Source organism: Tiliqua scincoides, chromosome 8 (assembly GCF_035046505.1).
Source record: "Tiliqua scincoides isolate rTilSci1 chromosome 8, rTilSci1.hap2, whole genome shotgun sequence".
Taxonomy (NCBI): Eukaryota; Metazoa; Chordata; class Lepidosauria; order Squamata; family Scincidae; genus Tiliqua; species Tiliqua scincoides.
Genome location: NC_089828.1, coordinates 9849395 through 9864411, shown reverse-complemented (window position 1 = coordinate 9864411; position 15017 = coordinate 9849395). Strand labels below are relative to the sequence as shown.

At 45.7% G+C, this 15017-nt stretch overlaps 1 protein-coding gene across 2 annotated transcripts in view; it reads right to left on the bottom strand.

Moving 5' to 3' along the window:
- The window catches only part of ARNT2 (aryl hydrocarbon receptor nuclear translocator 2), a 115645-nt gene that overhangs the window by 14154 nt on the left and 86474 nt on the right, over positions 1-15017 (bottom strand). For both annotated transcript variants that reach the window (XM_066634838.1, XM_066634839.1), the window contains exons 12-14: positions 13737-13888; positions 6757-6829; positions 5009-5132 (exon numbers count right to left, since the gene is read on the bottom strand). In XM_066634838.1, the coding sequence (XP_066490935.1) occupies positions 5009-5132; positions 6757-6829; positions 13737-13888 (349 nt within the window). The remainder of the gene's footprint in view (positions 1-5008; positions 5133-6756; positions 6830-13736; positions 13889-15017) is intronic.

Sequence of the window (15017 nt, the reverse complement as noted above, 5' to 3'; positions counted from 1 at the left end):
AATGAGGAGGCTGGTTAGAAGGAGGTTGAAAGGGAGGGTAAAAAGAGTCCAGTCTCTCCAGAGTGCATGGAGGCTGCTTAAAACAACAGTAATAGAGGCCCAGCAGAGGTGTATACCGCAAAGAAAGAAGGGTTCCACTAAATCCAGGAGAGTGCCCGCATGGCTAACCAGCCAAGTTAGAGAGGCTGTGAAGGGCAAGGAAGCTTCCTTCCGTAAATGGAAGTCTTGCCCTAATGAAGAGAATAAAAAGGAACATAAACTGTGGCAAAAGAAATGTAAGAAGGTGATAGGGGAGGCCAAGCGAGACTATGAGGAACGCATGGCCAGCAACATTAAGGGGAATAATAAAAGCTTCTTCAAATATGTTAGAAGCAGGAAACCCGCCAGAGAAGCGGTTGGCCCTCTGGATGGTGAGGGAGGGAAAGGGGAGATAAAAGGAGACTTAGAGATGGCAGAGAAATTAAATGAGTTCTTTGCATCTGTCTTCACGGCAGAAGACCTCGGGCAGATACCGCTGCCCGAACGGCCCCTCCTAACCGAGGAGTTAAGTCAGATAGAGGTTAAAAGAGAAGATGTTTCAGACCTCATTGATAAATTAAAGATCAATAAGTCACCCTGATGGCATACACCCAAGGGTTATTAAGGAATTGAAGAATGAAGTTGCAGATCTCTTGACTAAGGTATGCAACTTGTCCCTCAAAACGGCCACGGTACCAGAAGTTTGGAGGATAGCAAATGTCACGCCTATTTTTAAAAAGGGAAAGAGGGGGGACCCGGGAAACTATAGGCCGGTCAGCCTAACATCCATACCGGGTAAGATGGTGGAATGCCTCATCAAAGATAGGATCTCAAAACACATAGACGAACAGGCCTTGCTGAGGGAGAGTCAGCACGGCTTCTGTAAGGGTAAGTCTTGCCTCACGAACCTTATAGAATTCTTTGAAAAGGTCAACAGGCATGTGGATGCGGGAGAACCCGTGGACATTATATATCTGGACTTTCAGAAGGCGTTTGACACGGTCCCTCACCAAAGGCTACTGAAAAAACTCCACAGTCAGGGAATTAGAGGACAGGTCCTCTCGTGGATTGAGAACTGGTTGGAGGCCAGGAAGCAGAGAGTGGGTGTCAATGGGCAATTTTCACAATGGAGAGAGGTGAAAAGCGGTGTGCCCCAAGGATCTGTCCTGGGACCGGTGCTTTTCAACCTCTTCATAAATGACCTGGAGACAGGGTTGAGCAGTGAAGTGGCTAAGTTTGCAGATGACACCAAACTTTTCCGAGTGGTAAAGACCAGAAGTGATTATGAGGAGCTCCAGAAGGATCTCTCCAGACTGGCAGAATGGGCAGCAAAATGGCAGATGTGCTTCAATGTCAGTAAGTGTAAAGTCATGCACATTGGGGCAAAAAATCAAAACTTTAGATATAGGCTGATGGGTTCTGAGCTGTCTGTGACAGATCAGGAGAGAGATCTTGGGGTGGTGGTGGACAGGTCGATGAAAGTGTCGACCCAATGTGCGGCAGCAGTGAAGAAGGCCAATTCTATGCTTGGGATCATTAGGAAGGGTATTGAGAACAAAACGGTTAGTATTATAATGCCGTTGTACAAATCTATGTTAAGGCCACACCTGGAGTATTGTGTCCAGTTCTGGTCGCCGCATCTCAAAAAAGACATAGTGGAAATGGAAAAGGTGCAAAAGAGAGCAACTAAGATGATTACGGGGCTGGGGCACCTTCCTTATGAGGAAAGGCTACGGCGTTTGGGCCTCTTCAGCCTAGAAAAGAGACGCTTGAGGGGGGACATGATTGAGACATACAAAATTATGCAGGGGATGGACAGAGTGGATAGGGAGATGCTCTTTACACTCTCACATAATACCAGAACCAGGGGACATCCACTAAAATTGAGTGTTGGGCGGGTTAGGACAGACAAAAGAAAATATTTCTTTACTCAGCGCGTGGTCGGTCTGTGGAACTCCTTGCCACAGGATGTGGTGCTGGCGTCTAGCCTAGACGCCTTTAAAAGGGGATTGGACGAGTTTCTGGAGGAAAAATCCATTATGGGGTACAAGCCATGATGTGTATGCGCAACCTCCTGATTTTAGAAATGGGTTAAGTCAGAATGCCAGATGTAGGGGAGAGCACCAGGATGAGGTCTCTTGTTATCTGGTGTGCTCCCTGGGGCATTTGGTGGGCCGCTGTGAGATACAGGAAGCTGGACTAGATGGGCCTATGGCCTGATCCAGTGGGGCTGTTCTTATGTTCTTATGTTCTTATGCTCTACACTGACTAGAAACAGCTTTCCAGGGTTTCCAGCCCTAACCTGGATATGGAAGGGACTGCAACTGTGACGTTTTGGGTACAAACTATACCTCTGACACTGAGATTCAGTCCGTTCTTGAGAGGCTCTATGAAGCAAAAGATAGCGTTCACCTTGCTAGATGAAAGGGGGACTTCCCATGTTCAGAATCAGCACTGATTGCTAGGAATGAGAACACTAACATGGAGCTCAGCGTATATGCTTTCCGCATCCATGCTAGTCTTACATGTTTGGCAGATTCTGAGATGCAAAACCTTCCTTATAAACAGATTTGGGAAAGAGTCACCAGCAAAGGGGCATCACATTGCTTGGGACAATGATCAAGACATGCTGAAGGTGGGGACAAGGCCAGAGGATTCTTTCTGAGGCCTCCACCTACCAACTTGGTGGGTAGGAAGAGGTGAAGATGAACAACAGAAAAGATTCCCTAACCTCAGGAAGACTCAGCTTGAAATCTGCTGAAAATGTTGTTTTCCCCATTGGAAAAGATCACTCTGTACTGAAAAAAAGAAGCCCCAGCAGGACAGTTACCTCCCCTGCAAATAGTGGGACATTTCTGCCTGAACTGAGAGCCACTTGCATAACGATTAATTCAAAGCAAATGTAAAAACTTCATCCTCAGCAGGGAAGGTTAGGAATAACAAAGAAAGGAAAACATACAATCTCCTCCATCTCCCTAAAATGCATCTGAAAGAGGAAAGAACAGCCAGCAAAAAAGAAAAGAAACCACCAGACTTGGGTAATGATGGAATTGCTGTTTCTATTACATTTATGTCCTTTGCTACTCAGCTACATTGTGAAGCAAGGCTTGCTATTTACTAGGTGGCTTTTGTAAGAAGTGGTGCAAAGCTTGCTTGCTTGCAAGGCCTTGGAGCTATATCGATTGCAAAGTGGTCTCCAGCGCTAAGGAAGTCATGTGACAATAACAGAGGCAGAAGGTCGCTGGGTCAAACTGAGCACTGTGGCTAGACAGGTGCCTCTGTGCAGCTTCTAGGCAACTCTCCTGGACCACTCAAGGCTATACACAGATTGTACTAAGAAACGTGCACTGTCAATTCCAAATTGCCCCAAGTAAAATCAAATTTGGCAGTCTGCATAAATTAAGCAAACAGTAAAGTCTGCTTAATGGTGTTTGTTTTTTTTAATGTTCCATAACTTGTATGTGTGGGTTTGTTTTAATTATTACTGTAATCCATTGGAAGCCACCCGGAGTCAATGGATCAAAAGGTAAGGTATAAATAATTTATTCAACAATTTTAAAATAACTTATGCAATTTATTTTACATAATTTAGCTTGGGGGCAGGGCAAGAGCTATATAAGGCCTCCACTGTAAGGTGCAACATGCATCTCAACTCAGGAGCCAGATGGGTTGTTTCTGCCACAAGCCTGCAGGTGGCGCTGTGTTTCTCAAGAGCAGCACCTAGGCTGCAGTATAAGCTTCAGCACCTGAGTGAACAAGCCCATCAGCTGACCTTCAAGAACCACTGGCTGTCTTTGGAACTTGACAACCTGCCTGCCTTAGGGCCCAATCCTATCCAATTTTCCAGTGCCAGTGCACTGGGGGATTTTCCAGTGCCAGTGCCAATGGGGATGCACTGCATCTTGTGGTGGGGCGGCAATCACACGGGCCTCCTTAAGGTATGGGAACGTTTGTTCACTTACCATGGGGATGCATTGCTCCTGTCCTGGAAAACTGGATAGGATCGGGCCCCTAAACTGTAATGACCCACCTTGAGGCTACTACTGGTGATGGATCTGCAAGGGGTATACACAATTTGCCTCCAGCACTACTCTCCTCCCCCCCCTGCTCTCTGGTTTTGAAAGGGAAGAGGGGGAGATGTTAGCCCACCATTTTCCTCTCCACACTTCCTCTTCCGCTCTGCTCTCTCTCTCTTTTTTTTTTTTAAATTAGGAAGCAGGAGGATTAGCAGCTAGTACAATGCAGGAGATGGCATTTGGTGTTCCTATCAGGTACTGGGTTGGCCCTGATGATGCCTGCTTCTGGTCCCTCTGACTCCTGGTTGCTGCTTGTGCAACTTCATCCCTTCTCTGACCCAGATCATGTTACTCATCTCCATTTCTATCAAACCGAGACCAGGGACCAATCCTATCCAACTTTCCAGCACCAGTACAGCATCAATGCAGCCCCAAGGCAAGGGAACAAATGTTCCCATACTTTAAGGAGACCTCTGTGACTGCCCCCCCCCACCTCAGCATGCAGCGTGCACCCTGTTGGCATGGCTGCACAGATGCTTGAAAGTTGTATCGGATTTGGCTGCCGTTTCCACAATGGACATGGAAACATGAGCACGTGGCTCTTAACACCCACTGCAAGTGGCTCTTAACACTCACTGCAAGTCTAAACGAATCATTCTTCCAGCCTGAGATTACAGGAGGCATTGCCCATGCTCAGTTTTCCTCATTTCTAGGAAACATGACAGTTCTGTAACCATTGGCTTTTTACATGTGACTGTTAGAAAAACAACATTTAAATCCACGCTGGAAAAAGTAAGAGAGACTTCAGCTTGGATAACAGTTGTCCCTCCACAATGTGTGCAAGTGTGTGTGTGCACAGTGGGAGGACAGAGTCTGTTTAGTGTCTCCTATTTATGTAACAAGTACTTCAAGCCAGCAGTAAGGATCACAGAAAACAACAACAACATACTTAATAGCAGAGACATTTCACTCACAAGTGGTTATGCCAGCAAACATCTCAGCAAACCGTGGATCTCTCTCTTGGGAGAAGATGGTTTCTGGTTTCTCCACTGACTTCCCACCCTCATGGACAGTAGACTGTATACTTGGAACTGGTACCTATTGTAAGAGCCAGAGACACGTCACTCTTCCTCTGAACGGGTAAGACGTCCATCTTTTCAAACAGCAGTGGCCTGCCTTCCAGATTCACTTCAACAAGAAATGCACTTCATCTCTGTGCAGTCACACTTTTGTTTTACAGATTTGTTTACTACCCTTCTATCCCATTAAACTAGGGCTCTCCAAATTCCTACTTGCAGGCCAGATCCGGGGTTTAGGAAAAGCCCTCCCCCTCATGAACACTGCTTACTGTTCCGCCTCGGTACTGCTTATTTTTCATCTCGGCTGCTGCACAGGGAGGCGACAGGCACTCATGTCTATCTGGACATCCTGCTGGGACACCTGGCAATAGATAAAACTGCCCAGAGCATCCCTGTGCAGCAATCGGGGTGAACAACAACACAGGACAACACACATTTTGCTTCCTTAAACGATACACCTATTCCTGGGTATATTTGGGGCACTGATTCAAAAAAGGCATCCGTTTTGCCCTATCATGTCTAGTTTTGGAGACACGGCATCACCTCTTTAGTGAATGGTTCAAGCAGCTTCCTCATGAGGAAGCCTACACCATGGCTTCCTCATGAGGAAGCTGCTTGAACCATTCACTAATGAGGCTATACTATATCTCCAAAACTAGACGTGATAGGGCAAAACGGATGCCATTTTTGGAACTGGCACCCCAAATTCATATCAAGCCACCATAAAGCTTGGGGAAAACGTTTCTGAATTTTGTAGGCCTGTGTAAGTGGCACCATAGCGGAGTGGTAAGTGTTGGTCAGAATGAGGAGGGCTTTTCTCCAATTTGGAGACTGCTGCATTAAACAGATAATCAAAGCAGAAACAGAAAGCTTTTAAACAAATAACCTGACAATATATAATTTTAACTAAAAACAGAGCAGTGACCAAGCAAGGCAAAACGTTTACAGAAAGATAGCAAAGTTATTAAAAAGCCAAATGAGACAAAAAGGTCTTAATTACTCTTTTTAAAGCTGGCACTGACAGAGCCAACTGGCCTCATGGAAGAGAGAACTCCACAGCTTGGGTGCCGCTACTGAAAAAGCCCTGTCATGTGTCCCCTCCAGTTGCACTTCCATAGGTGATGGCATGAGCAACAGGGCCTCAGATCAACACAACACGTGGGCAGGCTCATGTGGGAGAAGATGGGTCATTAGACATCCAGGGCCCAAGTCAAGTAAGGCCTTACAGGTGATAATCAGAGCCTTGAAATGAATCCTGAAGCAAACTGGTAACCCACCCTCCCACTCACCTTTGAATCAGCCAACAACAGTCTAAGCCAGGGGTTTCCAAAGTGTGTGATGTGACACCTTAGGGCACTGTGGAGCATTCACAAGGATGCTGTGGGATGCCCCTGGTGGCCCTTCCTACCTGTCCTCCTGGCTGCTGTCATCTTGGATCTCATGAGATCCTGCAAAATTTGGGCACCACCATCTCGGATCTCACGAAATTTCTCCAGGTCCAAGATGGTGGCAACCAGCTGAGCCAGGAAGAAGGGCCATGGCCCCGGTAAGTTTGGAAACCACTGGTATAAGCACTTCTGTTAAGATGTCAAAATACAGCCAAATAAAAACAAAACCATAGACCAAGCAGTCATGTGTGTCACCTGAGATAAGTCATAGGATGACAGCCCATCTCTCTGGTGTACTTCAAGCTCCGCTTGCTGCTGTTGAAGTTGCCTGGAAAAAGAAAGCAACAGGTCAGGGAAGACATGGCTTCGAGACTGCAGGGCTATTAAACAGGAAGGCTGTTTGGTCTGCAATCTGACAACCTTTTTGGCTCTCTGTGTTCTCAGAATACTGGTCAGTGATGCAGCACCATATTCCTGGACAGGAAAGCATGACTGAGTGGCAACCCAGTTTTAAATTTTGATTCATGGTTTGTTTTCCTGACTTTTAAATGTAGTACCCTGCACATGCCCGATCTTGTGTGATCTTGGAAGCTAAGCAGGGTCAGGCCTGGTTAATTCTTGGATGGGAGACCGCCTGGGAATACCGGGTGCTGTAGGCTTATACCATAGTCTTTGGCAGCAACTGTTACCCTGCACATGCCCGATCTTGTCTGATCTCGGAAGCTAAGCAGGGTCAGGCCTGGTTAATTCTTGGATGGGAGACCGCCTGGGAATACCGGGTGCTGTAGGCTTGTACCATAGTCTTTCGAAACTGAAGATTGCCAACCAATGTTTGTTACATTTCTGTTCTCACCTTTCCTCCAAGCAGGTCAGGGGAATGCACCTGGTGTCCCATTTATCTGCAGAACTCCTTGAGATACGTCAGGTCACGTCAGAGCCAAGGAGAGATTTGAACCAGCATCCTCTACTCCTGCAGCTCAACCAGCCTCAGACATTCAAAGGCCTCCTGCTTCACAAAATGAGTCTCCTTCCTTCCTTCCCTCCGTCCCTCCTGCCTGTCCTCAAACCCTAACTTTTCCATGAAACCTTTGCACAACCACCTTGTCTCCCTACCTTAAATATATGAGGTACATTCACTTTTAATCTTGCTTTCACTTCCCTTCCCTCCCATCCCTTGGTTGCTGTCCATGTATTGAACTATAGACTGTAAGCCCCTTGGGGCAAGGACTGTTTTCTACTACTCTTGTAAAGTTTGTTGATAACAGAAATAATAATAAATGTGGTCATATTTTGATCCTGCAGTAATCAATCTCTAACAAACATTTTGGCCTTAACTGTGTCACCAATTATAGCACAACAATGATACAAACATCAGTCCCAGGATCCCAAGTGGCACTTAAATCTTCTCTTCCCATTAATTAACCTGCCACCCCTATGACAAAAGAATTCCAGGAAAATATACTTTTTCAATTTAAAGTGACAGTTTAGAAAAGTATTCAAGGAAACACAAGATGTTGCTGCTTTCTGGCATGCAGTTTCAAAAATCCCCGTTTCTGAAGACTCATTTGAAACTCATTGAGACTGAAAGCAATAAAGACATTTGAATGCATAAGAGGACCCTGCAGGTGGTTGCCTTAATCCAGGGGTGCTCACACTTTTTTGGCTCGAGAGCTACTTTGAAACCCAGCAAGGCCCAGAGATCTACCAGAGTTTTTTTACAATGTTCGCGCCATCATAACATATAACATTTATGTGTACAATGTATGTTGGTGTACCTTGCATAACCGCATGAGCCAATATTGCACAACACAACATAATTAACTATAAACATTTTTTGTAATTACTTGAGTTTACTTTGATGACTTGCACTGAAGTGAATCAGCCAAGGATGCATAGTCCGGACAGTAGCTGCTGACAGCCAGCCTCAAGCACACTTCCAAATGTTCATCAGTCATGGTAGAACGGTACTTGGACTTAATGATCTTCATGTAGGAAAAGGCTGACTCACATAAATAAGTGGAGCCCTTCCTGCCTCAGGTGCTCTTATATCCCTGACAGCCCTATTGCCTTCAAGTGGCTGCAGCTGTGCAGCACACTCTGCTGGATGCCCAGGCCTTACCCTTAAAGGGGCCACTGCTGACACCACATCTACCTCCTCACCAGATCTTCCTCGATTCCAATACAAGTGGGGGGGGGGAGCAGATCTCTATACAGACCAGTGCAAAAACAGGGGAAAGGTGTGGGGGAGGGAAGATCTCTATATAGACATCACAGCAAGACCAGTGCAAAACCCCTTGCACACAGAACCAACAGATGGAAGTGGGGGGGGGCAGATCTCCATACATACCTGTGCAAAAACAGGGGAAAGGTAAGTCAGCCCCAGTAGAGTCAACGGGGCTCACTCCCAGGGATGCATCACTCCCAGGGAGCTCACTCCCAGGACGGGGCTCACTCCCAGGGATGCGTGGACGGGAGAAAAGCCTGCGATCGACTCATTTTGCCTCGCAATCAACCGGTAGATCGCGATCGACGTATTGAGTACCCCTGCCTTAATCCAATTATGTGAACTCTGGGAATAAATTAAAAGTGTGCAGTAGCCACAGAGCTCACTTCAAAGGAAACTGACACATTCAATATAAGAGAGGTGAAATGAACCACAGCGAGGCAGAGATATCCAACAGATATGTCTCTATATACCCTTCAAACGAAGGCATAATCTAGGTCCGGAGTCAGGTACTTTGCCAACTAGGGAAATGCCAGAAGGCCATTTAATTGAAACTTTTGGAGCCACATCGTACAATTTAATGCTCTCTCCACAAACCGTCCCAGTCGTCAGCATAAGTCCAAGGACTTGAGCAAGAATGAGACAAATTCAAGGAGAAGATGATCCATTAATGCTAATTAACCAGGATAGCTAAATGGCAACTCCAAAGACAGCACTGCCTCTGATACCAAATGCCAGGGAAAAAACTTTGGGAGAGTTTTTGCTTCTGGGCTCTGCTTGGGGGCTGCCTGGAGGAGCCTGGATGGGCCTCTAACAGAAACAGGAGGCTGGACAACCATGTGGACTCCTAGCCTGATCCAGCAGGGTTCTGCCTGTGTTTTTACCACACCAAGGGGAGCAGCTGTCACACTGAGAGCCATAAAGCTCTGTCCTGGTGCCCAGGGCAGTGATGGACATTGTCATGTGATGTCATCATGTAACGTCATGACGTCACTTCTGGGTTCCCTGCAGAGGAGGGGGTGATCGCTATGGTGGCTTCGTGCACCCCAATCCTTCTCCTGTGGATGCTCAGAGCAATCGGTGCCTCCTCCAAAACTAGGGCAGAGCCCCCACTTGGTATAGTGCCTGGGGCAGGTGGCCCTCAGGCTCCGCCCTAGTTACAGTTCTAGTCACATCACTCAGGGTATGTGACGGAAGGGGACACAGACCTAAATATCACGATGCCAGGAAAAATAATGTACTTGCCACGTTTCATTTTCCCCAAGTTGAGCAGAGTTCACAAGTCAGGTATGGACATGGAACTCTCCTTTGGAACAACGATGCAGTACACATACTAAAACATTCAATGCTTCACTTCTCCAGGAACTTCTTTTTGGGAAGCTGTGCCCAAAATAAACTTTATTTTATTTTTATTATTACTGCAGGAGGAAAGAAGTGAAATTTGAACCCAATGTTTAGTTGTCTTTCCACTCTGAAACCAAATTTGGAAAGTTGATTGCTTTTTAGCCAGAATTAATAATGTCACAGAATAAACAAACACCAACTGAAATTATCAGTGACCAGTCCCCCCCGCCCCCCCCCCCAGTTCTGCACAAGCAAAACTTTCCAAATAACTTGTAAAGGCAGTTTAAAAAAAAACAAAAACAACACTGAATTCTATATTCATCAAGGTTTGGACCCAAAGGAATCCTTCTGGTTCCTGGTTCAAGCCCTGGCAGATCTGAATATAAACATAGAAGAAAACTTTCCTCTCTTGCCAGCAATTCTGCATGCTGAGGCTGATGACACACAAGGTGTTATCTATCTGGGATTTAATCTCTTGGAAGAAATAATGGATGGCCACAAAACACAGGCTTTCAGTTGGAGATATGGCTGGATATTGCAAATGCGGGCTCAATACATGGAACTCTGCCTGCATCATAAACTGGTTGCATGCACCTCTCCTCTCCACTACTTCGCCCTTTCAGGGCTTTCTGCCTTTATCATACTACACCACACTGGATGGCTTCAGTCTCAAACCCTGGAAGCTAGTCTAGAATGGAGCAATGGCCAGTATAAGGCAACTTCATATACTGTACGTTAATGTGGTCAAGCTCCATTAATAGGCTTTTAATGGACAATCTCCATAATGTATTCAATGATGCCTAAAGCCCCAAACCCTCTGCAGATCGTCTGTGGCCAAAATGAGACTGCCCACAAAGAAGGTGGAGGTCCTGGGTGTTCACTGAACTTCAGAGGTTTGAAAGGTTGTTTGTTTGTTTGTTTGTTTGAAGTCAATCAAAGGAGGCAAAAAAGCACGAAGATGCTTTGCTTTGTCTAGGGTTAGAGCACTGAAAAGATTCCTTGAGAGAAATAACTTTAGGGGCAGGGGTTGGCTTGGGAAGGGAAAGAACTTTCATTTCAAGGGAAACAACTGCAGTTGCGTGTGTGGGGGAGGAGAGACTGTTCACACACATGCACAGAGAGAGAGAGAGAGAACAAACTGGGAAGACTGGAATCTGTGAGCAAAGAGATTGAGAAAAAGCGAGACTTGTTGTTCCATGCAAAAGACAATCCCAGCAGACTAACGGTGTGACTCAGGGCATGCTTACTCTGCAGTAAGCCCCAGAGTCCAGTGGGACTTACTCCCAGGAAGACATGTAGACTGCAACATTTGGTTGCAGGGCCCCTCTTCTGGACTTCCTAAGGCAGAGTTCCCAAGAGAGAAGCAAACTGTACAAATTAATACATAGCAGGCTTAGCTCTTTCTAAGAATGATACAGATTATTTTTCAGTTGCCCTGCACGGCATCGTTCAAAAAAGTAAAAAGGAGGGGGCAGAAGTTGAATCATCTTTAGTAATACCATTTTCTCCTACAAGAGATGAATAACAAAGCAGGAGACCTGGCAGCTGCCGACTGCCATATTAGGACAAAGGGCTAACTTGTTTTGTTAAGCCAACTAAGGATAGCAGTCCCTGGATCCAGGAAAGGCTGCTCCATTTTATCTGTCTCAGAGCAAACCACATCTGTAGCCTTGACAAGGAACTGCTGGCTGAACAGGCAACATGAGCTAATTTAAAGGCCAGATTTCTGAGACTCCTGGACGACACAGGACCAGAGCGCGAGGCTTCTGCTTCCAGTTTGCCCACGTGAAAACAGGAGTTGATTTATTTTTAACTTTCTGAACCCACTTTTGACCCTGATCAGGCCCTCAAGGTGACATTAACGGCAAATAACAGAACAAAACAGCAATTAAAGCACACTATAAAAAACGGCAGAAAGCAAAACAATTTTGTTTTGCTTTTTAAATATAGCAGAGGATTCAGTCAACAGAGGAGTAACAAAAATAACAAAACAAAACAAAAACCCGTTTAGGCTCCCATTCCCAAATCCTGAGCAGTAGAAAATGTTTATGAAGGGCTGGCTAAACCTCAAGACCAAACTAGATAATATGCCTTTTACATGACTGTGACTTGTGCGTGTGCGTGTCTGTGTGTGGTTTCATAAAAATGCAACAGCAGTCATGTGGGGCTCAATCCAGATTGGGAATGTACGAGGGAGAGAGGGCTTCAACCATTTGCTCCCATGGTAGGCCCAAATCAGACTGGGCCCCTGTGCTACTACTTGTCCTAGGAGGAAAGATCCCATTGCCGCTAATGGGAGATTTGGTCTTTCTGGTCACATGGATGGTGGCATGACTGCAAGTCCAGAAGGTCCCAGTTTCAATCCTTGGCTTCTGCAGGCAGAACTGAGAAAGACCCCATCTGGTCCAACACCCGAGGCCCCTTCTGGCAGCCTGCAAAAGCCCGGCCGCAGCCCCTGTCTTTTCCCAGTTTCAGCGGCTTTTCAATCTGCCTGTAGCGCCATTCCAACTTCTCCTTTGCAGAAGAAGAAGCAGGAATGGTGCAGCAGGAAGACTGAAAACCCCACTGCACCTATCTTTGCCTCCATTGCTTGCATCCTGGGCATGCTAAATGAAGTCACCGCCATTTACTTCTGGATCGGCACTGCTGGTGGTCATGCAAGTTTCATGCACCCCCCAGCTGCCCAAAGTTGGACCTGCCTAGAGCAGTAATTTTCAACCTTTTTCATCTCATGGCACATTGGCAAGGCACTAAAATAGTCAAGGCACACCATCAGCTTTTTGACAATTGACAAGGCACACTGTGCTGTCAATGGGGGCTCACATCCCCTAATGGTCCTATTGATAAATTACCCTCTCCCAAATCCCCGCAGCACACTTGGGGACCATTCGCGGCACACCAGTGTGCCACGGCACAGTGGTTGAAAATGGCTGGCCTAGAGGGTCAATACCAGTCAGTGCAGACAAACTTGATCTAATTGGTAGACAATGTACAATATACACAACTCTGGGCTGTGCAATTTGTTGCACCCCCTCTCACCTCCTGAAGTAGCCATTGAACCTCAGAGGGATTTCCAGTGTGAAAAGCAGAGGGACAGAGCCTTAACCCCTTTCCCCCACATGGTCCCAAGTCAAATTAGCCTGCCACTGCTGTTTCTGGACATTAAAGGATCACTTTTGATCCACATCCTGGGTGAAGCTCATCTGTTAATGCCTGATTTAACAGCACGTATAGTTTAGCCCTCGAAGTGTAAGGGGTAAGTAAAACAAGTATGTCTACTGGAAGCATATCATATAAGGACATTTCATATACATCTACTAGTATCAGCTGAAGCTCTCTGTCAAGTATACACTTGGGGAAAAGCCCAGTTTCTCCGCCCTGCAATGCATGGAATGACTTGAACAGAGAACACAAAAGTAAAGTCAATGGCAGAGAGAGGTTCAGAACTATATTCTTTGCAGTCAGTTCTCAACTGGTGGCATAAATTTGTCTTTAACAGAGGGCACAGTCCTAACCAGGTCTACTCAGAAGTAAGTCCTATTTTGTTCAGTGGGCTTACTCTCAGGAAAGTGTGGTTAGGATTGCAGCCAGAGAGAAGCAACTGAAAACAAGGATAACAAATTGGGAGAGGGGAAGGCACTAGGAAAATTAAATGGCACATACGTACTTGACATTCGTGTTGGTGCAGATGATGTACTCAATCTCATCTGAGTAAGGGTTCTGAAAAGTGAAGCTGCTGGTCCTGATCAACATCCATTCCCGGTTCTTGGTACGAAAACGATACATTACAGAAAGGACCTGACCTTTCAGTTTAACAACCTATGGAAGCCATTGTAAAAGTCAGGGAAGAAGAAGAAGGACACTATCAATGACCAACATCCTATTTAACGGTCACAATTCCAAACATTTATGTGAGTACAGGGAGCTCTAAATATAGCTGAAGCTTTCAGTTGTGGTTATTTGTAATTCTTGCTGATACACACTCTGGACCTGAAGAGACAAGCTGCTTTCAGATCTGGCTTACCTCATCAGCAGTTGGAACTGTAGCAGCTAGCATTAAAGGGAAGCTTAGGTAGGTTAGGTATGCTGTCACTTAAATACACATAAATGGCTTCTTTGGATTATGGGCTTCTTTAAGCAGAGAATGTTTTTGATATACGGTTCACTGTTCCAAGTCCTCATTTGTGGGTGTACGTGGGTGTGTTCTAATTCTTCAGGAGATACACCCCACCTTATGAAGGCATGACTGCCTTAGGACGAAGTCTTTCTCCAAAGTTGGTGCCATCTTCCCATTGTCAAATCCTCTCTCACTCCTTTGCATTGCATATCTAAATAGGCCTTTTCCATCTCAGGGAACAATGTTATTAGATTTGTAACCCGCTATTCCTCTAAGGAACTCAAGGGTGTACCCCTTTTTTATCTATAGCCATTTTGTGAGGCAGGAGAAGAGATTCTTAACCCAGGTCTCCCTAGTCTGAAGATCGATCTCCTACATACAGCACACTGCCTCTCTTCTCTAAGTGGTTAAAAAATGACCAGATCGAAATGAACTGATCTACTGATGAACTGGAATCTAGAATTCCAATAAAAAAAGACAGAAATGGAAAGCAACAAAATACTTTTACAGTTCCCAGAACATTAAACTCTAGGCCTGGGTAAAAACCAACAGCTAACGTTTGATTTTAAATAATATTCACTTGCTCTAGCTTTAATCAGATGAGCCATATCCTTTGAACAACAACTTTCTATCACCGCACCCAATAGCGGGATCGTAAATAAAACAGAACTTGTATATCAATGTCCGGCTGAACAGTTTCCTAGTGGATATTAGATACCTATCCTTTGCAACTCTCAATACAAAATTCTGTGTTGTTATTCTTGGCCTCCAGGCATCTCATTTGGGCTTAATTTTCCCACCCCAATGAATGAGTTTATCTTTGCCAGGAAG